The sequence below is a fragment of the Urocitellus parryii genome, chromosome 15, assembly GCF_045843805.1.
Source record: "Urocitellus parryii isolate mUroPar1 chromosome 15, mUroPar1.hap1, whole genome shotgun sequence".
In the NCBI taxonomy this organism is placed as follows: domain Eukaryota; kingdom Metazoa; phylum Chordata; class Mammalia; order Rodentia; family Sciuridae; genus Urocitellus; species Urocitellus parryii.
The window spans coordinates 30,886,859-30,901,127 of record NC_135545.1 but is presented as its reverse complement, the minus strand read 5'-3'; the positions used below and the strand labels follow the sequence as shown (position 1 = coordinate 30,901,127).

The 14,269-nt window shown below is 57.4% G+C and overlaps 1 protein-coding gene across 2 annotated transcripts; it reads left to right on the top strand.

Moving 5' to 3' along the window:
* The first annotated feature begins 5,479 nt into the window (after positions 1-5,479).
* Irx3 (iroquois homeobox 3) lies at positions 5,480-8,542 on the top strand. 2 transcript variants are annotated; one of them, XM_026392275.2, is made up of 4 exons: positions 5,480-6,115; positions 6,285-7,407; positions 7,588-7,654; positions 8,123-8,542. In XM_026392275.2, exons 1-4 carry the CDS (start codon positions 5,849-5,851, stop codon positions 8,175-8,177), a joined length of 1,512 nt encoding a protein of 503 aa, XP_026248060.1. In that variant the 5' UTR covers positions 5,480-5,848; the 3' UTR covers positions 8,178-8,542. The 2 variants fall into 2 exon arrangements, with proteins under 2 accessions (XP_026248060.1, XP_077649292.1); XM_077793166.1 differs by having other exon boundaries at positions 6,285-7,418.
* Positions 8,543-14,269: the final 5,727 nt, after the last annotated feature.

Genomic DNA, 14,269 nt, shown 5'->3' with positions numbered 1-14,269 from the left:
GGAAGGAACACGGGGTTAGAGCAAACGCTTCCTGTCCAGGGTCCTCTGCGCTACAGTGTCTAGAACCAGGCCCTTGGCTTCTGATTTCTCAGCAACTCACGTGGGTTCCCTTGGTCTCAGCTCAGTTTGCGCCTTGGCTCTGATAAAACCTTCACTTTGGGAGGTGCACCTGGGTCAAGGGTCCCGAGTTCGGCCAACCTCGGGGAAGGACCTCTGCTCTTGGAGACTGAGTCTGGCTCTGTCGGGGAGAAGCCCAGAATGGAACCGGCTCCCGACCCCAGAAGGGTCCTGGGAGCACCATCCCTGGTCAAGCCACGCCAATGCTCCCTCTAAGATAGAAGAGGACCGAGCGGAGCACCTACAGGTTGAGGCTGGGTTTGATCCCGAGATGTGTCACCCGGAATTGCAAACAATTTATTGCCAATAGACGACGTTGTCAGGCGCTAATCTCCCGGTGGCGCTCCATCACAGGCCTCTAAACGCCAGGGGAGGGGCTCAGAGGCCGCTGGGCGGAGAGCGCGCAGGAGCCACAGCGAGCCAGGCGGGGGTTCCCATAACGAGGCTTTAATGAGGGGAGCAGGGCCCGCCTTTGTGGCCAAGCCGGCGAAGGCCGGGCCCGCGCTCAGCGAGGTCACTTCCTCCCCAGGGCCCCGAGCGCCAGGGACAGCTGCTGCCGCCAGGGCCGGTACCCACGGCGGGGCTCTTTGGGGTCCGCACCACCCTGGCCCACTCCAAACTGCGGCAGGAAAAGCAGCGCCATGCCACAATGCAAACGTGCTCATTACCATACCCTCAATATGCAGGAAGAAAATGCGCGATTCTCACCGAGCCCCGTCACCCGGCTCTGGCCTCGGCATCCAATAAGGCGACATATTCATCTCCCGAGATGATGAGGAGGGGGCGCCAGGGAGGCAGCCGCTGAGAGGAGGAGAAAGGAGGGGACAGATCCTGGAGAGGGAGAGAAGAAGGGACAGACACCGAGAGGAGAACCCGACAGGGACCAAGAAATTGAGGAAGGAACTAGGGGAGGGTTAGGACGAAAAAAGGAGAAAAGAAATTTGGACAAACGCAGGTGGGGGGGGGGGGACACCATCACCAGGAGAGAGAAACAGGGACAAAAGAGGAGAGAGACGGAGCCGGATGGAGAAAAGCCAACTAAGTGGCCCTGAGAAAAAGTGTAAAACCGAACAAATTAGGGAGCCGAAGAAAGACCAAAAGAATGACCTAGAAATCAAATATACCGACAGTGCGAGGGACGGAGGAAAACAAAGGAAGGGAGGGAAGCGAAACTGCAGGTGGAAAAAAAGTCGATCCTGGAGAGGGAAAGAAAAATAAAATGATTCACGCTAAGGTCCGGGGTTTTCGATCTAGGCCATCGGCCATCGTTTGGGGCGCTGCACATCGCGGGCCTCGCCGAGACCCAGGGGAGTGGGCCAGGTCCGGTGGCTCCGGGGCGGAGCAGAGCTGCAGGAGACCCGGTGGCCGGCCTCCGTCCTCTCCCTGGGCGGCCTGGCCGCTGGGGAGAGCGTAGGCCTGGCCCGGGGCCCAACCAGCGCTTCGCGACCCGCTGCCGCTGCGGCCATTCCGGTGGACGGCCTCTCCCGTGCAAGAGAGCGAAGTTGGCAAAGTTTCCCCCAAAGTTTCCCGGTCACTTCTCCAGGCACCGGGAAGGCCTCCGAGGCCCTGGCGGCTGGTAGGGAGCGGCAGCATTTTCCGGGGTGGCTCTGGAGATCCCTGACCCGCGCCTCCTGGGATGGATTCCTGGCCAAATACGAATTCCTCCCGGTGCGATGCCAGGCCACGCACTGGGTCCGTGTGGCTGCTAATAGCGGAGAGAGAGAATGCGAAAGAGAGAGAGAGGGAGAGAGGGAGAGAGAGGGAAGGAAAAAAATATTCTCAGCTCAATTTAAGTCTCATGGAAAGGGCTTACAACTGTAATTAAATCATTAAATTCTTGTCTACGCTTCACAGAGCGGAGAGAAATTAACTTCCCACCAACCTCATTTTCTATTTGAACATGAAATAATGATTTTCTGCCCGTCTAATTACAAAGCCAACATCTGATCAAGCCAGCATCCAGAGGGGATTATCGCATGCACGAGTATTAGACCTCATTACCAGCTTGAGTGCAAAATTATTACATCTTGTAATTGGATGGTGAGATTTATATACAGATCGGCCCGGTTTCTGTAAGATTGTAATTACAAGCTTCGTTGGTTAGCTACTTATCAGAACTTTGCAGGAAAACAAAACAAATGACTGAGGAAAACGAGCATTTCATTAACCTGTAACCCGAGCGCGGGGGGGAGGGAGCGGTGGGAGCGCGCGCCGGGCGGCGTCTGCAGGAAGCCCAGGGATAGCCAGCCTGCACTGCCGCCGGGGGACTCCGGGCCTGGGGAAGAAAGGACAGAAGATGGGCCTTGGCTGGGAAACACAGAGCTACAGGGGTTCCCCACCACCCGGAAGCGCGCGCACCGCGGGGCTGAGCGAGGAGGGGGCAGGAAAGGGGCCTTGGTGGCTCCAAGCTTGTGTGCAGTGCGTGGAGCAGCCCCTGAAACTGGTGGGCCTCAGGCCCGGGGTACACGTCGGGCAGCGGCTCCGGTACGCGTCCAGCGCACACTGCTGTGTGCGCCACGTGTGTGCGACTGACACCCTTTGGGTACACTCCCTGCGCCCTGGGCTGTGTTCAAAGAACGTCGGCAGCGAGTCTCCACAGCGCTTTGTGCGTTAGGAATACTGGAAGAAGGAGAGATGATGGAGAAGCTTCTGCGTGCGGAGAGTTTGTGCGCGCTGTCGTTTCCAAATCAACTTCCCGTGCACCTGCTTTTCCTTGCTATACGAGAGTACCACTCTGACCTAATCTCTTGGATTAAAAATCCCTGGAAAATATTCGACTGCCAGTGGACCCACGAGTTGAGTCCGGATTCGGGTTCCACTAGCACGGTCCAGTTGAGGGACCAGCACCACGTCGGGGCTCCTTGGAGATGCTGAATCCCGACTGGGGGGTGGGGTGCGTATTTCAGGGCCTGGCCAAGAATATTCCCAGCTGGAGACCAGGGTAGCCAGGGAGGTGGCTTCTGCTCCCTGGGGCTCCTGGAAAGATTAAGCAAGGTTCTTGGGTTCTGGTCATGTTGTGAAGGTTCACCCCCTGGGCCGGGGGCGGGGGCACCCAGGCGTGGTTGGTTTCTTTTAGCAGTCTGGCCTCTTTCCCCACGCAGCTGGGTCATTAACTGGTTAATGCAGAAGGAGCATCTCCGAGGCTCATGATTACTTTTTTTCTTTTCCTTCAGGAAGAATGAATTAAATATCAGGCGTTTCACCCTGGCACTTAACAGTGCAACCCCGTTCTCCCAGCTCAGAATCTTTCTCCCACCGCCCTCCTGGTCTGGTGCCACCACGCCCTGCAAACTCTAGGATTTCGGGGTTGTGGAACCTCAAGGTCTGCACCTAGAACACACCCTGGGGAATGTTACCCCTGATTTTGCAACCCTAAGATTTTTCGTGGGAAGGTGAGCCCAAGATTCCCTATGACATTCTCTGAAAGGTTTAACTGGAAACGAAATCAGGCGCCGGGGAGACATTTCAAGACCACGGAGCTGCCCCTGATGTCGCCTCCTTCGGCAAGGTTCACCTAAAGCCAACACCTAGCATCAGGCAGAGGCGCAGGACAGAGGAAGGGAAGCAGTTCAGACCCAATTGGGGAAGACACCAGTTCCCCCCCTCCATGGAATCCTAAACCTGGTCGTCCCCGAACTTTCTTTTGTCTTTTCCCTCATTATTCTTGACGTTCGAATCCACGGAAGTCATCTACCAGTCGGAAGAAAGTGGCAGGAATGGGGGTGGGGTAAGAAGAAACATTTTATTATGTAACTGAGTCCCCAGAGCGGCAGTGACCAGAGACAGCGGGGGGCCGAGACCCCCGGATCCCTCCACTCCAGTGGAATTTGGATTCGATTCCTTGATCGATCAGTGCCCGGTGGCAGCTTTCCGCCTTCAAGCTGAGGCTGGCCACTCCAAGGCAGAGTCGCCGCCCCCCAAGTTGTCCCCGAGGCACGACCGCCTCAGGCCAGGCCCGTGAGTGGGTCGCCGCCGCGGCCTAGGGCACTTAGTCCAGAGACGCAGCAGTTCCGGGCATTTCAATGCCTTTCTTGACGGTACGCCCCAATCCGTGAAGGTGGGCGCCTGAATACTGATATTTCAAGTTTGATTTAGGAAATTCTCCACCACACAACCCAAAGTCTTGCCTCCCATCCCCCCACCCCTCCCCGGCGGTGGGAGGATCCTGGCAGAAGGAGAACGGGTTGGCGCAGGAACCTGGGAGCGGGGAAAGGGCTAGTGAAACGAGGATCTCTACAGACCCCAAAAATGCCCATAGAGAAACTTCTCGAAGTACTCTCTGAAAGTTCTTGGGCCCTCCGACGTCTGGCTCCCAGTTCCTCCCCTCTTCCACTCCTTCTGGCTCTACTGATTCTTCGCGGCTCTCTAAGACCTCCGGAGGGTCCACCCTTTGGCCACCGAGCCCAGCCCGCCATTTCCAACAGGGATTTCGCACCCCGACACCCGGGAGGCGTTAATGTGGCAAATTGCACTGTTTGGTCCTACCGGGTGGAGGGTGGACTCCCCACCCCCTGGGCAGTGAGATGGCCTTTAATAACGCCTTTAGGACGCACTCCCTCACCCCTCGCGCACTCTTCTCCCTCCCTCCCGACCGCTCCGAGGCCGGGAGTCGAAGGGTGAGAGCTGAAAAGGGGCCCTGGGCAAAAAAACCCCGGGGGTCTCCCTTGGCCCAGGGTCCGTCCCGACCCGGGCCTGTCGCTGCGGCTGGGGGAGAAACGCCGCGGAGCCGGAGGCGGGGAGGGGCGAGCTGACCCAGTCCTAACCCGCGTCCCAGCGCCTCTCACTCCCCCTCCCGGCGCAGGCAGGAGGGGGCGGGAAGGGACTTGCTGCGCCCGGGCTCCCGCCCCGCCCCGCCCCGCGCGCGGTATCCGCGGGGGTGGGCGGCCTCGCCCGTAAGGCGCCCAGGCGATTGGCGACTCGGCGAGGAGACGCCAGGAAAAGTCGAATAAGAGGGCGAGACGTCAGACCCGAGATTTGGGAAAGGGTGAGGGAGGGGGTGGAAGGGCGGGGACGGACACACAGACACGGACGCGGACACACACCCCCCGCGCAGCGCCCTGAGTGTCGGCAACTTTAGGCCGCCTTAGACCAGGGCGCAGAAAGGCCAGGAAGGTCGGAGGAGGTGGTGCGCGTGAGCCAGGGGAAGGGTTTAAGAGAGGAGGGAGAGAAGAAAAAGTGAAGGGAACAAAAAAGGGGGAAAGCAATAGGGAGCCAGGGAAAGAGAAGGAAAAGGAGAGAGTTCCTAGCGTCCAGGACAGCGGAGGAGCGGAAGCGATCCTGGGGGAAGAGGCGCAGCGCGGGGAGGGGAGAGGAAGGGAGAGGAGGGGGAGTGAAAACTAGAGGAGGGCGAAGGAAGCGAGGCGCGACTCAGCTCGCGGAGAGGAGGGCAGTGAGGAACGCCGCGCGGGGAGAGGCGGCTCCGGCGGCCGAGAGGAGGGAGCGCGGCGCAGAGAGGAGGGGCTTGCGGCCCCGTAGAAATGTCAATCAGAGCCCGGAGCCCGGGGAATCTCCGCCAATCTGTTCGGACCTGACCTGGCTCCTCGCCGCCGCCGCCGCCGTCGCCGCCGCCGCGGAGCAGATCAATAGGGGAACCCGGAGCGCAGAGCAGAGCGGGAGGTAGCGCGGCCCCAGCTCTGCCCAGCCCCCGATGCGCGCCGGAGCCCGCGGGCGGCGCTGAGCAGGGCGGCCCCGGGGGCCGGGCCCCCTCTCCGTCCGTGCCCCGCGGGCCACCATGTCCTTCCCCCAGCTCGGATACCAGTACATCCGCCCGCTCTACCCGCCCGAGCGCCCGGGAGCTGCAGGCGGCGGCGGCAGCGCGGGGGCCCGGGGAGGACCTGGCTCGGGAGCCTCAGAACTGACCGCCTCTGGGTCCCTATCCAACGTGCTCTCGTCCGTGTACGGGGCGCCCTACGCTGCGGCCGCTGCCGCCGCCGCCGCCGCCCAGGGCTACGGCGCCTTCCTGCCCTACGCCGCGGAGCTGCCCATCTTCCCGCAGCTGGTAAGAGCTGGAGGAACCCGGGAAAGAGGGTTGGAGCTAGGGCGCCGGGCGAGGTGAGCGCGCGGGAGTAGACTACGAGGGTCCGGGCCAGGAGGGTGGAGGAGGCGACAGTTGGAGCTTACCCGCGCTCCCTCCGCGCGTGTCCCCTTCCTTTTCCGTGTGCGTACAGGGCGCTCAGTATGAGCTGAAGGACAGCCCTGGGGTGCAGCATCCGGCCGCGGCCGCAGCGTTTCCGCACCCGCACCCCGCTTTCTATCCGTATGGCCAGTACCAGTTTGGAGACCCGTCCCGTCCCAAGAACGCCACCCGAGAGAGCACCAGCACGCTCAAGGCCTGGCTCAACGAGCACCGCAAAAACCCCTACCCCACCAAGGGCGAGAAGATCATGCTGGCCATCATCACCAAGATGACCCTCACCCAGGTGTCCACCTGGTTCGCCAATGCGCGCCGGCGTCTCAAGAAGGAGAACAAGATGACTTGGGCGCCCCGCAGTCGCACGGATGAAGAGGGCAACGCTTACGGGAGCGAGAGGGAGGAGGAAGACGAGGAGGAGGACGAGGAAGACGGCAAGCGCGAGCTGGAGCTAGAGGAGGAGGAGCTCGTGGGGGAGGAGGAGGACACGGGGGGCGAGGGCCTGGCAGACGACGACGAAGACGAGGAGATCGATTTGGAGAACTTAGACGGCACGGCTGCCGGGCCTGAGCTGGCCTTGACGGGGGCAGCGCGCAGGGACGGTGACCTAGGCCTGGGACCCATTTCGGACTCCAAAAATAGCGACTCCGAGGACAGCACCGAGGGCTTGGAGGAGCGGCCGCTGCCAGTCCTGAGTCTGGCCCCAGCGCCACCGCCAGTGACCGGGACTCCACCGTCTCCGCCCTCGCCTCCCACCGGCCTAGACTCCTGCGCACCAGCACCGGCTCCCTCCTCGGCCCTGCAGAAGCCCAAAATCTGGTCCCTGGCCGAGACGGCCACGAGCCCGGACAACCCACGCCGCTCGCCTCCTGGCACGGGATGTTCTCCTCCTGGGGCAGCGGTCGCACCCCCGGCTCTACAGCTTTCTCCCGCAGCAGCCGCCGCCGCCGCCGCGGCTCACAGACTGGTCTCGGCGCCACTGGGCAAATTCCCGGCTTGGACCAACCGGCCGTTCCCAGGCCCGCCTCCCGGCCCTCGCCCGCACCCTCTCTCCCTGCTCGGTTCGGCCCCTCAGCACCTGCTGGGACTTCCCGGAGCCGCTGGTCACCCGGCTGCCGCCACCGCCTACGCTAGACCCACGGAGCCCGAGGGCGGAACAGGTGACTGCCGAGCGCTGGGCTCAGCGGGAGCGGGTTCTGGGAGACCCGATCCGGGGATGGACAGGGCTGGGGGGGGGGGGGCAGGTGCTTTTCTTTCTGCTCCGCGTCCGGCTCCCACGCTCTGGCGCCTGAACCGAGCGTTCTAAAAGCCCTCTTTTTCCCTCTCTTCGCTTCTCTCAGATCGCTGTAGTGCCTTGGAAGTGGAGAAAAAGTTACTCAAGACAGCTTTCCAGCCCGTGCCCAGGCGGTAAGAGACCCCGAGCTCGGTGGGGTGGGGAGCCGGCAGGCGGGAGGAGGAAGAAGGCCGAGCCTTACGCACAGCTTATTGCCCCAGGGGGAACCTGGCCGAGAAGTTTTTTAAAAGGGAACAAAATGCACTCCACTATCACTTCTCACGGGCGCAGAAACCGCTGCCAGTACCAGCCCAGGCCCCCGGGTGCGGCCTGCGGATTTAGAGCTGGGAACCCTAAGCTGGCCCGGCAAACAGGCCCCTAGAACTAGCGGCCTCCCAGTGAGGCCCACTCCTTCCTGACCTTCGGGTCTAGCGCCTTCGGCCTGTCGGTTTAACCCCCAACACACACTTCTCCGCTGAACACGATTATGCATTAAGACACCTCCCCGGCCCAGGCCCCAGCCCCAGGTAGGGTGTGTCCGCCCTAGGCGACCTCCGAGTCCCTGTATCTCACCTCCTTTGCTCCCACCAACTCTCTTCCAGGCCCCAGAACCACCTGGATGCGGCTTTGGTCTTATCGGCTCTCTCCTCATCCTAGTTTCTTTCTTTTTTTTTAAAATACTTTTTAAATCGTTGTAATAATTGTAAAAACAACAACAACAACAAATCGCTCTGTATAGTTACAACTTGTAAGCATGTCCGTGTATGAATACCTAAAAAGAAAACTAAACAAAAAAAGAAAAAGAAATAAAATCAGTCCCCCTCATCCCTCCCCAAGTCGATTCTGTGCCACCCCACATTAACTGCCATTGTCAGGTTGGTTTGTTCGATTGCTTTGGGGAGGGGGGTGGAGTTTCAGTGAGAATAAGCGTGTCTGACTGTTTTGTATATACAGAAAAATGTACATATGTGTGAACCAAATTGTACAAGAAAGTATCTATTTTTGGCTAAATAAATGAGCTGTTGCCACTTTGACTATACCGGCCCGCCTGCCTCCGGATAGATCTGTTTGGTGGTTCTTTCGGGTTTGGGGGGATTCCCCCCCCCCCAGTTGTTTGGAGAATCTCCCGAATCAGCGGGAAAGGGGAAGGGAGGTGGTTAGAGAACAGCAATGGCGAAGGAGGCGCCAAAGTGGCGGGACTGGGGGTGCGCCGCAGGCGGGAAAGCAGTGGGAGAAGTACCTGGAGCGCCCTAGATCAAGGGCGGAGGAGACAGGTGGGAAACTGGGCAAGTATTCCTACCAGAAGCTGGAACACTGGGTCCACGGAGCAACCGCGGGGCCTTGGAGCCTTCTCTGGTGACTTAGAAGAAAAACTAAGCGTCTGGACGCGGAGGACTTAGGCTGGGCGGTTCTGGTCACCCCCTGTTCCCATTCTTGGACAGGCACAATCGAGGTTTTCTCAGTCTTACATACAAAGGTTGTGCAAGCTCCTCTTCAAGGCCTCTTTCCAGCCGCCCTGCACCCTTCAGACGCTTCCTTATAAATGCAAAGTTGTGGATTGGCCGTGTGGGGGGGATATGGAGTGCAAGGGGCCAGGGGTACCCAACCTTCCTTCTGAGTGAAGGGTGACTTCGATCCAGTTGATAGTTGGAGGACCGTGGCGATGTCTGTGCATCTAGACGCTCCAGTGAGATTACCCTAAAATGCCCAGGAAGGGGCAACTTTCTGGGGTCCCGGAGCTGAGTTAGGGGGTCGGGCTGTTGCACCTTTCCAGCCAGGATTCCAGCTGGAGGCGGGTTGGGGGTGGGAGCCAGGAAATTTGGGGCTGGAGCTCCCTCTACAGGACAAAAGGGACGCTCTGCGTCTCGCTTCCCTGGCCTCGCCTCTGCAGCCAGGCCAGGCGTCGCGCCCCCTCCGCGCCCTATTTTTCCTCTTTCAGTTTGCCAGCCAATCTTGATCACTTTTGACTTGAAGATGTGGGGGACGCTCGAGAGAGGGACGCCTCCAGGTCGGAAGCAGAGACGGCTTGTTTTTACACCCTTCTACCGATGTTAGTAAATAGGCTGGCCAGATGCGGGGAGCAAGACCCGCAGAGCACAGAGCCAGGCGGGCATGGGACCATCTTTCGGGTTCCCGAGGAAGCTTAGGATGACCTCGTACTCCCAAAGCCACCGAACAAGGCACAGAGCAATGTCATCCACCATTGAAGCTCTGCGGGAGCTGGGGCAGTCTGGGGCAGTCTGGCAAGGATCGGTCCATGCGGGCACAGGTGTTTGAGCTGGACACCTGCACCCAGGATGGGACATTTGGGGTGCAGCAGCGCCCCAGGGGCAAGGGGGAGGGAGTGTTAGGGTAGTGCCAGCCGCACACAGGGCTTTGACCCTGGCAAAGATGTCCTGCAGCAGGGACTAGCTCCTTCAACCTTTCCCCAGAGGCAAGAGACGCCCCCCAGAGTGCTCCCTCTTGTCCTTAAGGTGTTTCTGGAGTTGGGCACATTTCCAGATCACAGGCCCAGACTGACCACAGAACCCCCAGACATAAAACCCGCTAAGCTGGAAGTGGGCAAACTTCAACTTGCCAGGGCTTTGAACCTGAGCTTGGGACCCCAGGACCAGGGCTGCAGCCCCTAGTTACTACAATGACAGCCTTTATAAGGCCCACACCTTGCAATCCTCGGCTCCAACCTGACACACTTGATTGGCACACACTGTGCCCCCTTCCCCTGTTTATCTCCTGTGAACCCCTGGGCAGATAATTGAACTCCTCCAGCCCTTATATCCTCATCTGCAAAATGGGAGTCAGGCTACCTGGCAGGGTAGTAATAGTGAAGCTGAGAGAGGAAGTGTCCAGTGCTGATGGGTGGTAGGTGGGTAGTTCCAGAATCTTCCAGAATCTGAGACTCCACTCCTCAGACACCTGCAATATTCTGCCCACCCCACCCATTGGTCACGGAAGTGTCTTCCTTCAGGCAAGCTCAGCTCCACCCAGGAATAAAGGACACTTCCCCAGGCAGGGGCCCATGGGGCAGGGAGAGAGGCTATGACAGAAGTCAGGCAGCTTCTCCATTTTGAATATCCAAGGAAGGAAAACTGGGTATGTTCCAAGGAAGGTGAGCATGGAGAGGCTGGACAGAGCTTGACGAGATCTGGTGATAGGTCCCTGGGGCTTGCTCTAGTGAAGACCCTGGAGTTTGGTCAACTTGTCCGATCATCACGTTGCAGGGACAATGGTCCTTGGATGAAACCAATTTTATCCACACTGCAAAAGCAGTAAATGCACATGTGTGGAGGAGAATGGGCATACACCTGGAGGAGTCCCCGTGATGTGTGTGTGTGCTTCCCTTAGCCCATAGAACACTTGGGCCCTTCAAGTGGCTGCAAACCGACCCCAATAAGATAAACTAATCAGAACAGATTATCATAGTTTCCAACAAGACAAAGAAGAGGAGATGGCTCCCCTTTGCAGCTCTTGTATTTCACCAGGGAGCCAGCTCTCATTTCTTTCCTTCCCCAGACCTCTCCCTCAGCCCACCTCATTCCCTCCTCCCAGGATCCCAGGAACAACTGCCTCCATCCCTTATTGTTGGAGGGAAGGAGGGAGAGAGACAGAGAGAGAGAGAGAGAGAGAGAGAGAGAGAGAGAGAGAGAGAATATGAGAATATGAGAATATGTGTATCTCATCCCTGGTCTGATTAAGCTTCAATTAGAAATAAAATATGTCAATCACCTGCCAGGAAGGGGTTTCTGCTGTCGGGGTTGGTTATGCAAAGCACTCCAAGGTGTGTGGGATAATCAATTAGGTCAGAGGAAGGAATGTGTGGCAGGGCTTCCCTCATTATTTGCATGGAGCTGGGTGGGGGTGGTGGGGAGGATTGCATCACAAGGGCAGGAAGCCAGAGAATAAAATTATCTCCCTAAGTGATCGTCCACCTCTGGGACCAGATGTTAATGGTTTTCAATTGAATTTCTTTTCAGGGGAATATAGGGAGGAAAAAGCAAGGTCCAACCAAAAAGAGATAAGAAAGGAAGGGGTGCCAGAGTCTTGACAACTCACCCGTCCCAGGTGTGAGAAGAGGACAGGGCGCTGAGTATTAGGATGGTTTTCTCTGGGCCCCTAGAGGGCAGGCAGGCCCAGAGACTCCACTCTCCAAGGCCTGCCTGGGTTTGCAGAGCTAGCCAGAGCAATTGAATGCTTGAGTAGAAACTGGATGTCAGATATCTTCTGGTTTGGGTTCATTGGGAGTTTCTTCCAAGACCTTGCTTTTTTATCCTTCTAGAAATAGCCTGTCTGTCCTAGAATTTCTTTTTGCATATACTCGCTCACCCCTATCCAGTCAAAATGGGCGATTGCAGCTATGTAAAAATTGTGTCTGTGTTTGGAGCTAACCCTTCAAAGGGGGTCCTAAATCGCCTACTCTAGGCCCCACTGTAAACATTTGGAAAAATGGAGGGTTGGATTAGACAACTCAACCCCAACAGTGTCCAGAATTAGGCATAAAGAAAAGAAGAATGACTCCAAAGATAAATATGGGGTAAGGGGGTCCCATATGTTCACTGGATACTGCCTCCTGATCCTAACTGGCCACTGTCACCTGACTCAGCCAGCCAACCTGACCACATTAAAAACGTCCACCTTTGTGTGACCAGCCTGGCTTTGATGTAGCTGCTGCTCCTCTCTGAAGAGGCCCCAGTCTTTCTATAGGCCACCTCCACTGTGGATGGAAAATCTCCATAAACACATCCCTGCTGAGGCAGGACACAGCTGGAAGAGGCATTATGAGCAGAACAGTTTCCTTAACCAGGCAATTTTGTCTCCCCTCCCACCCTGGGGACAGTTGACAATGTCTGAAGTGATTAGGATGGGGTTGCTAGTGGAATCTCAGGAGCAGAGGCCAGGGATGCTGCTAAAGGCCCTATAAGGTGTAAGACAATCCTCCAACACAGTGAATCAGCACCCTGGATGCACCCATTCTTACCTGATCTCCTAAGCCATTCAGGTCAGGCCTAGTTGGTACTTGAAATACAGAATTACTTGGTCCAAACTGTCAGTGGTGCTGGAAGCACAGTGAGTTGTGGGGGGAGAGGTATCTGGGGCCGGCACGACAAGTATATTCTCCCCAGAAACCGCAGCTGTATTGAGAGAAACACTGAAACTAAGTAGAATGGTTGGGTTCTCTAAAAACTTTTGGCCCTGGTATGGGGGGGGGTAGTGGTGGGGGGTTGGGGGTGGGGGCACAGCAAACAGGAAACTGGGAGCTTGGGAAAAAGTAAGAGTGAATCTCAATCCCGTGGGTGGACCTGGAACCTTCTCTGGTCAGCAGTGACAGGGAGGGAGTCAGCCCGCAGAAGGACGTCCATCCGTCCATCTTGGGGACCTTTCTCCCTGGGATATTGATGTCAGAAGCAGGTGACAGGAAGCTTCTTACAGATGAAAGCTGAAGTCCTGTGGTTTTTCTCCTCCTAACAGCTGCCACCCCTCAGAGGCTGCTGGGTCCTCTCTGCACATAAATGGCACTATTTATTTACTTGCTTATTTTACCTAGGGGAGAGGGGGGGTGCCTATCAGGCAGCAGGAGGGAGACAAAGGCAGGTTAGGGCTGAATGGGGGCTGGCCTGGCTGGGCCGGCTGTGACGTCATGGCTTTGTGCGGGTGGGGAGCCCCACATTCTCTCACTGCTAGGCCGCTAACAAGTGGGCCCACAGCCCCGGGGCCTTTGGAGAGCACTCATCTGGCAGATTGCGCTTCTCTCAGTCACTCAGATTTATTTTGCCAAAGTTACAGGGCAATTATGGAAATGCGCCCTTTGAAGCCAGGCTGATTTCTCTTTATTTTCTTCTCCCTGACAAAGGAGAGCTTCCCAGCCTCTGGTGGGCCCCTCTCTCTCTCTGTGTGTCTCTCTCCCCCTCCCTCTCTTTAATAATTCTTAAGAGTTTCCAGGGGTCATGGGGAAAAATCTTTTTCAAGGTGGTAGGAGTGTGTGTGGATAATGTTAATATTCTTTTAATATTTTTGAAGTGGGATTCTGATGGCCAGGAGAAGAGAAATGGATTCGTGACAGCAAGAGGCAGATGTCTCCTGCGGGGGATGGAGGGTCCCCGCCAGCCTCACCACACCACGCTGGGTGAGGCCCACCGAGGCTGGCAGGATGACGGGCTGGTAACAGCCTGGCCCAGCTGCCTGGGCCCCTGCCATGGTGGCGCCACAGATTGTCGCCTTAGCTCACACCTGGGAGGAAGAGGCCAGTTCACCGGAGCCCTGTCCTGGGCCTTGTCCATTATTTATCAAAGTAGCATGGAATCTGGAGGCTCCATGTGAACGTCCCTCTCTCCTCCCACCCTGCTCTGTTTGACCTCTGGGGTGTTGAGAAAAAGTGTCTGGAGCCAGAGGGTGTCACCGTGGGCCCTGTTCAAGTCCGTGGAGGGGAGGTCAGCAGCCTGGATTGCTTGGTGTCTGGGCCTTAGTTTCCGTTTTTTAAAGTTTTTTTTTTTTTTTTTTGTCCATGTTTTCATTTCCTCCTTCCTTCCTGTCCTGGGAGTTTGGCTCATTCCCGTGGACAAACACCAGTGGGAAGTCTTGTCACCTCAGGAGCCGACACCAGCCTCAGTCTCCCCCGTGCAGAGGGGAGGCCATTCCAGCCCTTACTCCCTTGCCCTCTTGAAAACATAAAATGAAATTAAATGGAGTTAAGGAAGTGTTTATGACATGACAGACCCCATGCCAAGCCCTTCCCATCCATTTTATTCAACATG

Excerpts from the sequence above, each read along its gene's own strand:
- Irx3 (XM_077793166.1), top strand. The coding sequence starts at position 5,849 with ATGTCCTTCCCCCAGCTCGGATACCAGTACATCCGCCCGCTCTACCCG. Across the intron at positions 6,116-6,284 it reads TGCCCATCTTCCCGCAGCTG|GGCGCTCAGTATGAGCTGAA; the intron begins GTAAGAGCTGGA and ends GTGTGCGTACAG. Across the intron at positions 7,655-8,122 it reads TTCCAGCCCGTGCCCAGGCG|GCCCCAGAACCACCTGGATG; the intron begins GTAAGAGACCCC and ends ACTCTCTTCCAG.